We start from the raw sequence: 14,535 nt of genomic DNA, 5'->3' as shown, positions 1-14,535 counted from the left end.
TGATACAGACACACTGTTCATTTTACTTTTATAATATCCCATTCATATCAAGAGGAAAACTACAATTAATAATATTTCGTTAAAATTTTTTATATTTTAATAAAATATTATCACATTTTATTAACGCAACTCACTATATTATACTGAGTAATTAAAACCTATTGAGCTTCAGCCACGGAGCAAAAGGTTACCATGATATGATGCGCCTCTTGCCATGTCTTGGAGCATCAATATTACAGGTAGAGTCAGTCAGTCAGTCATTATGACAGATTCCATAAATTGGATGGTAACTGAAATGTCATTCGCTAAACGACTATTATATTTTTAGGAACATATTATTATAACTATCATTTATCTACTGAAAGAAATAAACTAGATAACAAAAGTATAAACTTAATTAACCGGATTACATATTAACTGTTTAAAAACATGTGATTTTAAAAATTCTTCAAAAATACATTGCTAATATGAAAAATAAATATACACTAATTATTATTATTTTACACCTAAGGAAAGTAACAATATATATTTTTATAACTTACTGATTTTAAAGGTACCAATAAAAAATCATTGTATGTTATACCTACTATAAAGTGGAAAAATATCAACTGAAATGTAATTTTAAAAATATAATGATTTCCATCGTCTGCCGTAGTGGACAGCACTGCTTTTCTGGCATAATTTTTCATCACGGATGAAATAATATGATATTGTAACCGTAATGGCTACTGTTTAACTTTCCTTTTCATGTTAAGCTTCTCATCTGTTTTTCGCAGATATAATTGATGATCTGAAGATTGAAAGAATACAAGTGCACTGGTAACAAAGTTAATTTAAAACTTAAATACACGATTGTAAATTCTACTTTCTGTAAATGAAGTTTAATTGTTCTCAAATCAATGAACCATCATCACTATTATAAGAAAAAATATTGATATTTCTTTGTTTATAACCTAATTCAGGCCAAAACATTCAATTATGGAATGTAATCCAATGTTAGGAATAAAAATATGCTCAATACTTTACATAAAAAGCAGTTTGCATGTTTGAATCTTTTTTCATCAATGTGGTGATCCTAGCTATATATTATTACGTCACCTGTACTTCTTTCATCGTCAACTCCTCATCATTTATAGTCCGACTAATATGAAGCAGAGGCGCACTATAGCCTCTTATTTCATGGGTAACAGGTTTAAGTCCCATGGCTATGGCCATGGCTTGATCAAATTCACATGTTTTTACAAACCAATATCAACTGCTTAATCTGCAAACCAGCCAAGTGCACTTTTCACAAACAAATGACCATGTTTTCTATGCTCACACAAAATTTCAAGCTTCTAAACCTAGAAATAAATGCATTATCGTTATTCAAACAAAACACCCAACTGCAGGTACAAAATTTCTAATATCGTAAATGGAACACCTCCGCTCTTGACATCAATTTTCTTTATATATAAAAGGAAAGCTAAAATAGTGTATTAATTCATAGTGCAGCTTATTTGTAAAAAAAAATCCGCTCGATATTCGAATTATTATGTTTTTTCTCCTCCCTGAACAATTTTCCCAAATGGAGTTAGCTGGTTTGGAGATTAAGCAGTCGATATGTCTAATCCGATATACACAATCATTTGAACAACTAAATGAATCAGCTAATTTTCTAAAGGCTCTCAACTATGTCCGGACTTGAACAATCAAGTGATTTACCTTTTTTATATTCATGTTAAATTTTTAATAATAGATTTCATAAAGACATGAAACAATATGTAGTACATATTTAATAAAAAAAAGTATCTCAACTACATAATATATTCCATAATAATAATATGTTCATACTTATGACATAGTGAATAATTATTTGAAGGCCTCAGTTATGCGACAAAATCCCGAATATATAATACAGGCCAGTGATTTTCTATTAGAAATCAGGTTTCATAATGTTTTTTTAACAACCAAATTGGATGAATAACAGAAAATAATCATAATAATATATCCCTTTATTTATATTAAGAGCGTACTTCAGTGAAACGGCAAATAATTTTCAACAGTAGGTGCGACGAAATTTCTCACGCGTCGCCAATCGGAGATGGACAGCGAGGTGTGCGCACGTCGATTTGTTTTGTCATGGCGTCGGATGAAAATATTCTTAAATCGTGTAAAGATGACTAAAAAACTTTACGTATGTACTTAAAAAAGAAAACATGTCAATGAATATACTATTATTATTAGTAATATAACAATAAACATAACATTAAATGGACGCATGTTGGATTTTTATGACAAATTATATTTCGTTTGGCACGCGTCATTTGCACAATCCGCGCATCGCAAAGCCACGATCTTTTTAGACCATGCCTCAAGCTTTAAAAATATTGAAAGAAAAATTTGAAATACAGTAGAACCTTGATATAGCGGACAAAATATCCGGTCAAATGTGAAAATTGTTTAAAACATCCTCTGCGCATGATATACGTGTTCTACCTCTCACACTTGAATTCGAGTCATAACGCTGTCCTGATCGTAGACTGAACGTAGCACTGATGCTTGCAATGTCGGCCGCTAATTCACATAGCTGCACAGCAGTTTAATTTGTTTACTCGAAGTGAATGGATGCATTTATTACTCCATTCAATAAAATTACAATGGTTAGAAGTAGATGAAAGTGACCCTGGGTGTCATCATGACTGAAAGCGAAATAGCAGATGAAGTTAAGATCTTGGAAAATGAGTAAAGATAGCGAGGAAGAAGAAACAACACGCAAAAAAAATCAACCGAGATAAGATCGCATCTCGACGACCTAATAACATTTATTGACAATTTAAATTCATAACGGATTTTCGTAATTTTAGATAGTTGATTATAAAAAAAAGCAGACTTTAAAAGTGCACACATAACTTGATTCTTCTTTCAAAGTAGGATACCGAAAGCAAGCGCGTCAACGTCGAGCATTAACGTCACTCCACAACCGGTGTCATCCGAAGATGAATAAACAGAATTCTGTTTGTATTTTTATATAACAGACTTTCGGCTTCAATGGACACCCCCTCACTCGAATTAGTCCGTTATATCGAGGTTCTACTGTACTTACACTTCTTTTTAGGAGATCATTAGCCTGCCGTTAGACCATTTGTGGCGTAAAATTACTTACTCCAGAGGCCATCATCTTATCATGTTGCAATTAAAAGATATTTCTATTATTTTTAAATAAATACTTAAAGTTGTATTGTTCTGTTAAAATGTATTATGTATTTATGTATCTTATCTCAATGAACATATCCATGTCACAACACAAGACAAAAAGACTACATAAACATATTATTATAAATTACTGTTGAAATAGGAATCCCGTGTAATAAATACATAATAGTGTAAGTTTGATGAAAAAATTAACTATGTAAGCTGATGTAATGCTTTGTTAACAATAATGAAATAAATAAATTAAAATTTTGTGCAAAAGCCTATCTAAATTCATATTCTGAAAATACCTTTATTCCTTGCAAAATCTAACTGGAGACCTTCCAGTTTAAGTTGTCCGCTGAGCAGTGACGTCCCGTGGGGGTAGGCAGATTGAGCGTCGATTGGGGCCGGCAGTTATTCAAAGGGCGGCAAATCGAGGAGAATCATTTGTATAGAAATGGCTACTAAACTTAGTAATGACAGAAATATCTTTCCATTAAAAGAATCAGCTCACTGGTTGGAAACAAAATGTAATAATTAACATAACAAGTTTAACAGAACTGTATTTTTTTGTCGGGTTCGCAAAGTGTAGTTTACTTCTGTTTACTTTGGACGTCACGTCCTTAGTGACCTGAAATGAGTTGTATAGTTCCTATATACGATAAATCCACTTTTGGTCAAAATTGAGATAATGATGACATTTTTTTCTACCGCCAGCGCTCCACAATTTGGTTCAGTTGATCGGTTCCTAAAGGCTATAAATTCATATGAAAAGAGAGTTTCAAAATCACGATGAATTCCTATTGGCGATAAATCCACAGTGCGGTTTGTTCCAAAGGCCGATAAGTCCATGCGACCTTGTAGACAGCTAATTAGTGAATATTTGTATAAAAACAACACACCACCATAATATAAATTCAATCATATGTTCTCATAATAAAAAATAGTATTAAATGAAAATATTTAGTTTGCCAACATATCATCAAAGTGGACTTATCGTATATAGGAACTATACGACTCAAATGACACGTGCAGATTTGCGAATATATTTGAATTATATGTAGGTACATACTTACGTATTTTAAAATTTATCCAAATATTTTTCCACTCACTCGTGAGTTTGGATGTTATCAGGTGTATTTTTAAATATACCTATCTGAAACTGTGGAATCGTATTATCGTCTATTGAAGCAGATTTGGCAGATTTAAATTAGATTTGGATGACATAGTTACCTACCTACTGACTTTGCAACAAAAAGGCCAGGAAAGTTTTTTTTATTTTAATGGTTGAGTGTTAATAGACTATTAATTAATGGTGTATTTATGATTAAAAGTAAGATATTGGAGTCATGAAAGGATGATAAAAAATACTGTATAAAAAAATGGGGCTGCATTTTGGCGCTGCCTAGGGGCGGCATTTTGTCTAGGGACGTCACTGACGCTGAGTAAAGGCATGTGAGTCGCTTAGTCGCTAAACCCGCTCTGGATGCTTTAAGTTTTGAATAAATCACGAAAAACTGTTTTCTTTATTTACGATGATGTTTGTTTGTATAGAGATTTAAACGTATGCTAAAAATCACAGTTTGAATCGCGATTTCTGATTAGTCGGCTATGTAGAGCGGATTTAGTAACCTGTTATTTATCCTAGAGCAGATTTCGCGACTCAAGTCAATATACATTTTGATTTTTTGACGAAACAGGGCAGAATTTAAAACTCGCACCTATTAAGGCTAGTAGACCTATCGATATACACATACGTACATATATATTATGCCTGTGCTCCATTGGCATGCAAGTCAGACGATTTACAGCCTTTGGACTTTTTTTTTGCGTGGAGCACCCCAGATCTGCGGACTTTTAAATCTGCGGACCAGGCTCGGTGGATTTCAAACATGTTTGATATTTTACTTTCTGAGTTGCCAGAATTTGTCCGTTAATCACTACGTAAATTCAATTTGACATTAATACACAATCATTTGTACCGAAAAAAAATCTGTAATTGTTTTAAACATTTTTATTGATTAATTTGTTAATTTACACATTAGAAAATAAGAGATTTATTAATTTTTTTTTTATTTGTATTTATGAAATTCATAAAAGAAAACGTAAAATTTGTGTTGTTTTCACCGTTATATTATTTTATGCAAGTCTACATATAAATAACACATAATTTTAGGTTATCCGACGACATTACGATAATCGCCACTTTCGACTTTTGACAGTTCGACTTTTTTATTCGTTCGTTGATCAGTAGAAGACCATAGACAAATCGAACGATTTATTGTCCTCGGACTTTTGGCTCACCAATGGAGCGCTGGCATTATATCACTACCATGCCAATTTTCCATTCAATATTTTCTACTCTGAACACTCTGAAAAATGCAATGTAAACTGCTTTTTTGTATGGACAAAATACAGGTTACATTATCTTTTCGAAAATGAAGAAGGATGGTTTAGAATTGAATCAAAATTCGAAGTTATTCTTTAATAAAATCCACAAAATATAAAAGTACCACAATGCGTGGAGTATAAAATGAAGTCTCCGAAAAATTTAGGGAATCCAAGAATTTCCAGACGAAGATACACTGGTCATGTCCAATAACTGGACTTGAATCAGTCACCCCAAAAACGTTTTGATACGAAGCCATCTGGTTGGAAGATTGATGAAAGATTAAAATTACAGTGGTTGGATAGCACGACCTTGGATGGCAATCGACATCCCGGATTGGAAGAGGAAGTGGCCAACCTGTGCTGCTGCGCCGCTAGTGATGTGTTATATCAGGCCTGCCAAGTATGTCTGTGGGGCCCGCGAGCTTTAATCGTATTTCTGAAAAAGTACTTTTTTCTACATTTTAATGCCTTCTTAAAAATATAATTTGAATATACGTGAATTGCACCATCGAGAAGAAATCTCAACACTCTTAATTCGGACAAATTCAAACAACTTAAATATTAACTTACTGCTTGTAAAATGTTGCTTATTGTTGTTTTTATTTAATAAAACGCAATTTTTTTATAGTACTTATTCCACTTTAATTAATATATTAGGACCGGTTTCGTCCGCCTCAGTGGGACATTTTCAACTGAATACAAATATTCAGTTGAAAATGTCCCACTGAGGCGGACGAAACCGGTCCTAATATATTAATTAAAGTGGAATAAGTACTATAAAAAAATTGCGTTTTATTAAATAAAAACAACAATACAATGCAGTTCCACCATGAATTGACAGTTAACAAAATAAAAGAAATGTTGCTGAATTTTGGATAAACCTACAAATTATGTGAACAAGCATTTTCAATTATGATTATCAATTCCTTTTTTATGATAATAAATAATGTATCTGTAAAAATATTATTTTACTTGCGGCCCACCGTTTATTTTATATTCCTAATGTGGCCCTTTATCCAAAAAATCTGCCCAGGCCTGTGTTATATGATGCGATTTGAGCAGGAAACAAAAACAAGTGTAAGGGACATCGAGCAAGACATGGCGATATGATAGGCGCGACCTATAACACCGTCGGCTATAGTGACCATAGACAATGAAAATATTCGCCCTGCCTGGGAAGAAATTACATTTGAGCACCTTAATTTATTGTCAAGAGGTACCACAACAATAGACTTTCATAAAGCAAACTTTTCTTATCAATGGGATGCGTTAAATTAAATGTATTGAACATACATACTTTGAAAACATCTCATACATATACTTACTAGAAAAAAAACAATATATATATAGTGCACACTAAACTTTGTCAGCTATACGTATTTGTTTTCATTGAAATAAGACTACAATTTACAGATGGTGTTGGTTAGTTTTTAAAAGTCAATTAAAACTAAATAAACATAATAATAGATAATAGTCAAAAAATACTCCAACTCAAAAATGAGCCTACGATATGTGTAATAATATTACACTATATACATATACATAATTATTTTGTATTCTTAATCCAACGAAAACAAATAAGTATGAATGAAAAAGTGTGCACAATTTTGTCATATCACTCAAAATATACCAAAACTATTATGATTTGGTTAGGCAGGGCTTAATTGATTTTTAAAAATTAACAACACTATCTATAGTGTCTAAGTTCAATAAAAACAAATACGTATGACTAACAAAGTTTAATGTGTACTATTTATGGCGGATCTTAACAGCCTACCTCCACCATTCGCTACTGTCTGACGGGACTTGAACCTGTAACCGCTGGGTGTCGTATTTTTAGGTAGGTATATGCATGAGATGTTTTCAAACTATGTAAAGTATGTTCAATATTAATTATAGAATGTTATATTCTCAAATCTTGTGAATTGTTCATTGAATAAAAGAAGTGGTGTATTAAATTAAATGTATATTTCGAATTAATAAAAAAAATGAAACACATATATATATATCATAATTATTTTGTGTTTCATTATTTTCTTATAATTACCTACTTAATTGCCTATCAAGTCTTAATAATTCTTACAATTTTTTTTTTAAATAATTATAGCAATAAGAAACAAAACAAAAAATGTACACAAGTAATATTAATAATAACCTGTTTCTTCCGATAATTAATTTTACGGTACTTCATCGCCGTGATCCAGTTGTAATTTTAAAAATTTTCTTATTTTTGGAGTACACAGAAACGGTTTTCCATGACCCGGTATTATCCAACAGGCAGAGTACGCTACAGCCGATCGATGATGTCTTTGAAGAGTGGGTGACTCGCTGCCGGCCGCCAGCCATATGTCAGGATGGGTTATATCCTCTGCACATTCAAATAGATCACCTGAAATATTAAATAAATTTACTTTTTGAACAATAGAATTTTATATTGTGAATTGGATGGTTACATTTCAACTGTCAATGTCCAAAATTCTAAGCTATTCAAGACTTTAGTTTATACCTTAAAGTAAGTCTTAGGAACTTTAATATTACGATTCATTTATATCATATATTTACACGCGCTGTCGATTGTATGAGAAAATAAAAAAATACTTTATTTTCATATCAAATCACTCGGCCATTTAGTACAGTAGAACCTCTCACAACGAGCGACATTTCGCATAACAAGTGACGCGGAAAGGGGAAGTCCCCTCTTCACGTCACTGACTTGTGCGCCAGGACATTCCGCGCCAGTGCGTCAGTCTGTGTTTAGCACTCGTTCCGCTGGCATGTTAGTGTCATGGGAAAGCATGGGAAACTGTTGCGTCGTATATTGAGAAGCATCATCCTAATAAAGCGGTGGTTATGCGCGCTACAAATTTATTCAATGATAATGCTGTCACATTTTCACGAAATTTTGAAGCGTTTGCAAAAACAAATGTCTCTAGACAGCTTTCTAGTAAAATAGAATTAGTTTTTGTCATAAATTCATAAATAATAATAAGTAATTTTCTTTGAATAAACGTTTTCAACATGGAACGCGTTATTGTATTTTATATTAATTTATATGGGAAAAATTGTTTCACTTATGGAAATGCTTATTCTGGAAAGAATTATGCTCGTTATGTGAGGTTCCACTGTATTTTTGTTTTTAATGCAGTAGAATTAGTACCCATAGAAAATTTATATTTTGTAAGTTGCATTATGGTAATGTTTATAATGTCTTTATAACCTTCAAATTCCATACATTCGTAATAGGTATGGTAATTTTCACATACAGAATATTGGTACTATCAAAGAAGACAAATCAGTATTTATTTTCAGTTACATTGTACATATTATTTTATATGGTTTGAAATACTGCATCCGATTGCGTCATCTTAATTGTAACAGTGCGTGTTAAAATGTGCTGTTTTTACACATGAGTACGTTGCAACGGAAAAAAAATACGGCCATAGCCGTCGTAAGTTGAGGAATACCTGTATAATATGTATGACATACTCAATTTTTATGACTTCATTTAATATTCACAGAAGACCACAAAAGAAACCAATGGATAATGACGCAGACAAAAGTATGCGATGTGATAGAGGTCGCTAAGCAGATGAAATGGCAACAGGCTGAACATGTCGCTCGGCGAGTGGACAACCCCTGGACAAATGCTGTCATACAGTGGTATCCAAGGGGCACTAAACACCCACAGGAATGCCTTAAAACCCGCTGGATAGACGAACCCAAAATGTTCGGTGGATGTACGTGGCAACAAAGAACTAGGGACCGAGAAAAGTGGAGGGAGCTAGGGGAGGCCTTCATCCAGCAGTGGATTGACCCCGGCTGATGATGATGATGATATTTAGCTGCCTTTAAAAGTACAATAATTGGCATAATCAGTCCTTTCATAGGGTTCATTTACATTATAAGGCATAAGTAATAGGTAACTATTTCACAAACCGGTAACAGCATACAATCCCTGATGTTTAGATGTTACTATCACCGTAACGTCACTTAATGTGTGGCCGGGAGTAGGAATAACCTTCACATAATCATCGATGATATACGGAGTCCCTGAAAACATTGCATTTCCATGTCATTAAGCCTCCAAGTACAAATGTATTCAGCTATTTAACGGTTAATAATGATGAGATTTCTTGCAGAACCAAACTGGCATAGAGCGCATTTAGGCGCCTGAATAGCATCTTTAAAATTGACCTTCCAATGTATTTGAATTGTATTCAACCGATATGTGCTACCAGTGCTCATGTATGCATGTGAAACATGGAACATTTATGTAACAGGTTCAAAAACTTCGCAGAGCGCAATGTGGCATAGAAATGTGCATATCGGGCATAAGGCAGAAAGACCACATAAGAAACCAATGGATAACGCAGCCGACAAAAGAAGCTGATGAAGTAGCATTGGGCTGGATATGTCGCTGGCAAGACGGCAGCGATGGACAAATGGGTACCTATGGGTTTTCCAATGACCACAGATTTTGAGTGACTCTTTTCGGTGACATTTTTCACTATCATACTTTGTGGTAGTGAAAAACAAGACGTGTTGTTTGATTAGTAATGTCTAAGCCGGCTCTCACGTCTTAACTCGCCTCGTCTGCAATGTGTCGAATACGTCATCATTTTTCACAAAACACACGTTGCCAAATGGAGCTTTGCAGATTGGTAAAATACGATCTTTTAGTTTGAAAAAAACATCTAGTGCTGCTATCAACAAATCGCATGCTGCTCGGCCTGCGAGTCGAAGACGCCAGAACACATACGAACACCTACGAATTGGTCATTCCTATACCGGCTCGCCAATCGCCGCATCCAAATATCTATACGTTTCCAGAGGTTACGTGCGACTGGCGTTAGGTAAATGTGTGTGGTCTTCGCATGCAACAACGGATCGACATTCCTAGAAGGTTTGATTTACGGCTGTGCGGCAGATGAGGCGAGTTTAGATGGGAGAGCTGGCCTAGTGTCCTCAGTCAAATATGATACATTCATATAAGTTGAAGAACGATATTGTGAGTGTGATAAATCATTGATGCATTGATGGTGGATATTAGAACATAGCTTCCTTGAATTTGGACATGCCTGCAATATACTATAATATCAATTATCAGGACAGAGTTTTGTTTTCAGTCTGTTGCAGTGTTGCCAAGCGTACTATAATTATAGTACAATACTATAATTTTGTATCTGCGAAAGATGTAAAATACCATAATTTTACACAAATTTTCCAAAAATACTGCAAGTTTGAAGGGTTTGTGACGAAAAATGTTCCTGTACAGTTTTTTCATAAATAATATAATTTTTACCTTTTCTACTACAATCAACATAGAAAAAGATGGCAACACTGGTTTGTTGACTTTCAGACTAAAATAGTATTAGAAGGAGCCAATTACCTGTATCAAACGGATGAATGAAGTAAATATTTCCAAAAGAAATTGAAAATCCTACGATATGTTTGGCCTTCAAAAACAAATTGTTGTTCCCAATATGATCAGAATGGCCGTGAGAGCAAATGACAAAGTGAATATCATCAGGTTTTAAATTGTTCTCTTCCAACCCTATTAACAATTAAAAAAAATATTACTTTAATTATTATTCTGTCAACCATCGATTCGTGGTGGAAAGACATTGTATTAATTAATTAAAACAAAACACAATAAATTATGTAAAAGGATTTCTAGTTATACACATTTATATTTTTATAAAAATCGATGTTTTTTAAAATAAATATAAATTTTGAAACTATGAATTAGTCAAAAATATATACGAGGAAAAATTGAAAACTTAATAAACTAAATTTTTATAATAAATATGACCATAAAATATAAAGTAATAATAAGGTCTTGTGACAAATTCACATTTTATAACATTTTTTTACAATTAAACACTATCTACACATTGTAGTCTTAATTCAATGAAAACAAAAACGTTTGACTGACAAAGTTTAGTGTGCCCTATTTATGTCAGATCTTAACAGCCTACCTCCACCCATCGCCACTGCAGCACGGCATGGAAGACACTAACGGTCCCAATAATTATTAATGTCATAGGCCAAGCGCACAAGATAACCTCTTATTTATAGGTTCAACAAGTTGCAGTGACTCATAAGTGAGGAACATCCTGCCAGTACTTAGTTATGACTTCATGAGCATGGGGAATATACCCGGAAAAGTGCAGGCGACTGTGGTAGAAACAATGAAGCACGGACGTTGATGAAACCGACTAATTATTATGGACTATCATCAATGGACCAATAATAAATTAATACATTATGGATATTTTTTTTAAATACTGACTAAGTACTAAAATAAATTTAATAGCACCCTACAACCTAGTTTTCAGTAATTATAGCATACAGCATACGGGTACATTTACATGTGACTAGAGCTATTGGAACTGCCAATTTGATTTGGTTTCTGTCGAAAACTCAAATGGTGTTTGGTTCCATCAAATGAAAAATCGAAACCCCAGTTCCAGAATTTCACTCCGGTTCTTTAAAAATCAATATAATTACGTACTTACTTATAAGTATTTCGATGACTTGTGCAAAAATATTGTATGTCCAGTTTTTGTTGAAATTGAGTTAACATACACAAAAGTTTGTCTGCATTATATCTTTATGCTGTAAGAACATTGTATGTCTAAATAGGATATTTGTGTGGACCCGAACCAGATTAAGTATTCAGTTCTGAGACAATTAGTGTTAAAGTTATACATTCGTTGAAAAAAAACTCAATATTGTTTCAGCAAAATACCTGATAATTTATCAGATGAATCACTTGAAGGTTTGTATTCACTGTTATCTGTTGAAAAATCTTTATCCGTTTCTTCCAGCATTTCACGAATGTCAGACTTGCCCGCCATTTTTATGTGAAATAGACAAATATGGCACTCATAATGAATTATTTTATATGATTGCAAGAAATCACTGTAGATGGTAGTGTCATCAGACGATAATGTTTAGTGATAGCCATATTTGAACCTGACTAAAATGAATATTTAATAATGATGAGATTTCTAACTCAGTTTTTTTGTTTTTGTGGGTTGGACAAGTCCGGTTCCGACCCACACATTTGAGAAGATATTGTATCATTCAAATACACAATAATTGTGTCCATTTCCCACGCATATCAAATCTTAAAATGCAATTATCTCAAAACATACAAAACTGGACATACATATATTTGCACTAAAGCCGCGTTGACACGGTCCAAGTACGATCCAAGTAGACTTGGATAGGAATAATTAGTATGAAGATGTCTCATCCAAGTGACAGCTCATATTATTTATTCCTATCCAAGTGCACTCGTATGTGACATCTTCATACTAATTATTCCTATCCAAGCTACTTGGACCGCGTCCTACTCATCCAAGTTAACTTGGATAGGAATAAATAGTATGGAGCTGTCACTTGGATAGGAATAAATAGTATGAAGCTGTCACTTGGATGAGACATCTTCATACTAATTATTCCTATCCAAGTCTACTTGGATCGTACTTGGACCGTGTCAACGCGGCTTAAACCATCGTATACACACCAAGTTATAGGTACTTATATACTATAGATATTTAATTAGAGCATATTGACACAACAATTTGTAGGCATTCAACCATATTTCTAAAATGGAGAATGGCATATCAATTACCATATTTTTGGAATAACTGTCTCCATTATGAGTGAATGGTGATTAAAAATAATAGAACAAGGGAACCTTGGATTCCAGTTTGGGGTTCTCAATATTCGGAGTCAAGGTTTCCAGATTTGGTTATGTTTCCAGCTCTATCTGTCACAAGACTTACAATAATTATTGATTATCCATGGAATAAGGTTGGATCTAATAAGTACACGTCATGCATGTTGAAATTATTGAATTTTAGCTAAGGGAAATCAGCTAAACGGTAGTTTATAGACTCTAGAGATTATAATAAAAACCAACACCGACTTGTAAATATTTAGCAGATATTAACACTACATACTACGTATTACAATATCAATAGAAGCAAAGTCACCTGCAAGAATCTTTTCTTTATCCCAGGCGGTCATAGTGTCTACAATAATATTATGCGGACCTTTTAATAAGGTGCAGGTACAATTTGCTTTCATTTCTGTGCCGTCACTATTCATAGAAGAATATCCATTGTATAAAACAATTACGTCGTAACCCTCGCATTTTTCAGATTCACTTTTGTTTTTTGCGTTGCATGATACACAGTCACCGTGCGGCTTATCCATACTTAATAATTAATAATCGATCTCACTATCATCTTGCAATTAAATCTTATGAATATACAAGATACCTCATTTAGGTATATTATGTCAATTATGTGGATAGAATAAGCAATTCGAACATTATCCAAACGTAATTAACGAAGTGACACAAATACGGTTATGTTACAACAATATTATTGTAGGTAGTCTGTCAGTGTCAAATTGTTATTTTTTTACCTACAAGTATAATGTTAGTCTATGGTACCGTTATCTATGGTTGTTGTTCCATCATTGCCATGCGTTCGTTAATACAAAATAATAATAATGTCTACTGAAATTACAATAAATCCAAATTCACTATGATTTTTCATCGAATTTAATTATTGGCATATTACCACCGAAAACTGAATTCTTAACCTAACTTTCATCTTTAGGTTCCAACAAAATAAAACAAGGGCACCAAGGATCGAGATATTCGTCTGTAGTAGGGAAAGCTACTAACTTAATAAGTTAGTAGCTTTCCCATGTGACAAACATAATCAAGACAGTAAATTATTGGTGAAGTAGAAAAACGATAATTTATTATTGAAGTCCAGTTTATTGAATTTTTTTAAATTCTTGTCATAGGAAAATGGTTTTTTCCTATTTAAAAAATCTATAAAATTTATTTCACATTCGTAGATTCTTAATTTTTCTTTATAAGCAGTAGGTAGGTATTCGAAAATATTTCAAAAATAGGTAGAATACAAAGAGATTGAAGACTTT

At 33.2% G+C, this 14,535-nt stretch overlaps 1 protein-coding gene across 2 annotated transcripts; it reads right to left on the bottom strand.

Moving 5' to 3' along the window:
- Positions 1 to 7,515: 7,515 nt before the first annotated feature.
- Positions 7,516 to 14,045, bottom strand: LOC147079081 (metallo-beta-lactamase domain-containing protein 1). Of its 2 annotated transcripts, XM_085953301.1 has the most exons (4): positions 13,572 to 14,045; positions 10,955 to 11,119; positions 9,502 to 9,615; positions 7,516 to 7,954 (listed from the first exon to the last, which is right to left on the bottom strand). In XM_085953301.1, exons 1-4 carry the CDS (start codon positions 13,792 to 13,794, stop codon positions 7,743 to 7,745), a joined length of 714 nt encoding a protein of 237 aa, XP_085809427.1. In that variant the 5' UTR covers positions 13,795 to 14,045; the 3' UTR covers positions 7,516 to 7,742. The 2 variants fall into 2 exon arrangements, with proteins under 2 accessions (XP_085809427.1, XP_085809436.1); XM_085953310.1 differs by lacking the exon at positions 9,502 to 9,615 and having other exon boundaries at positions 13,572 to 14,033.
- Between the last annotated feature and the right edge of the window lie 490 nt (positions 14,046 to 14,535).

The sequence above is a fragment of the Rhyacophila brunnea genome, unplaced genomic scaffold (assembly GCF_057557595.1).
Source record: "Rhyacophila brunnea isolate RB1 unplaced genomic scaffold, BYU_Rbru_1.0 scaffold_10, whole genome shotgun sequence".
In the NCBI taxonomy this organism is placed as follows: Eukaryota; Metazoa; Arthropoda; class Insecta; order Trichoptera; family Rhyacophilidae; genus Rhyacophila; species Rhyacophila brunnea.
The sequence above is the reverse complement of the archived record's forward strand: the minus strand, read 5'-3'. Positions and strand labels throughout refer to the sequence as shown.

Excerpts from the sequence above, each read along its gene's own strand:
- LOC147079081 (XM_085953301.1), bottom strand. The coding sequence starts at position 13,794 with ATGGATAAGCCGCACGGTGACTGTGTATCATGCAACGCAAAAAACAAA. Across the intron at positions 11,120-13,571 it reads TAAAGAAAAGATTCTTGCAG|GGTTGGAAGAGAACAATTTA; the intron begins GTGACTTTGCTT and ends AATTGTTAATAG. Across the intron at positions 9,616-10,954 it reads CATTCATCCGTTTGATACAG|GGACTCCGTATATCATCGAT; the intron begins GTAATTGGCTCC and ends CAATGTTTTCAG.